General features: G+C 55.5%; 1 protein-coding gene across 1 annotated transcript in view; it reads right to left on the bottom strand.

The window, feature by feature from the left end:
- EMH_0075450 (uncharacterized protein) overlaps window positions 1-858 on the bottom strand; it is a gene marked incomplete at both ends in the record, with an annotated part of 4,792 nt that overhangs the window by 1,401 nt on the left and 2,533 nt on the right. The window contains one exon of the mRNA XM_013499599.1: window positions 94-756. Within this exon, the coding sequence (XP_013355053.1) occupies window positions 94-756 (663 nt within the window). The remainder of the gene's footprint in view (window positions 1-93; window positions 757-858) is intronic.

Raw genomic sequence — 858 nt, 5'->3', positions numbered from 1 at the left:
TTGTATCGACAAGCAAAACGCCACTCCTTCTGTGAAGACACTGAAACCCGTCTCGCTAATGCATTTAGGGTGGCTTTCTTGCGCAGCGCTCACTTCAACTCCCTCTCGCTTCGATGGGACAGCATGGGTCATGGCGTCACAGACTTCGCTGAGGATTGTTTCCGTCGGGATCACAAGCCTTGTCTGGTTGTGTCCGTCGTCCGCAAGTGCACCTGGGGTTCCTCTGAGCTCGGCACCTTCCGCACTGACAGTCCCCATCTCCATATGTTCCATTTCGATGTGGCCCTGCAACTGCGTTGAAGGAATGCGGCCTCTTTGGGGTTGGCAGCTGTTGCCGGTGCTGCGGGGTTCTCCGGACTGGACCAGAAATGCGCAGATGGCATCGGGACCGCTGTACATTCCGTTTGCGCTTATCGGCTCATTCATCCACTTCAACATGCTGCGCGCCTCTTCATTTACTAGGGCGAGCAGTCGTTTCATTTTCTCGGAGTCTGTGGTGTCTGTCTGGTTCCCTGGTGCTGCATCGCCTGCATGAGGCGAAGACCGCAGCTCCCCCCTAGCCAACTGCAAGGCAAGACTCCGTTCGTCCTCAAGATGCACTACGCGGTGGCCGCAAGCAGTGCTGTCCATGAGCAGCCGTAGCATGTCTCCCGACGACAGCAGCTGCATGTGCATGCGGTCGAGGTTAACCTTGTACGAGTCAAGCAAACTTCCCAATTCCGTTTCGCTTACGCCGTGCTCCGCCATTTGGCGTACCTGGGCGTCCACAAACCACACAAGCCAGCCTAGAGGAAACTTAACCCCTACCTATTTTGCTAGCACAGAAATATTTCCTGCCTTCTTATAGGGGTGTCAAGC

This window comes from Eimeria mitis, genomic scaffold, assembly GCF_000499745.2.
Source record: "Eimeria mitis Houghton genomic scaffold, Emh_scaff4482, whole genome shotgun sequence".
NCBI lineage: Eukaryota > Apicomplexa > Conoidasida > Eucoccidiorida > Eimeriidae > Eimeria > Eimeria mitis.
The sequence above is the reverse complement of the archived record's forward strand: the minus strand, read 5'-3'. Positions and strand labels throughout refer to the sequence as shown.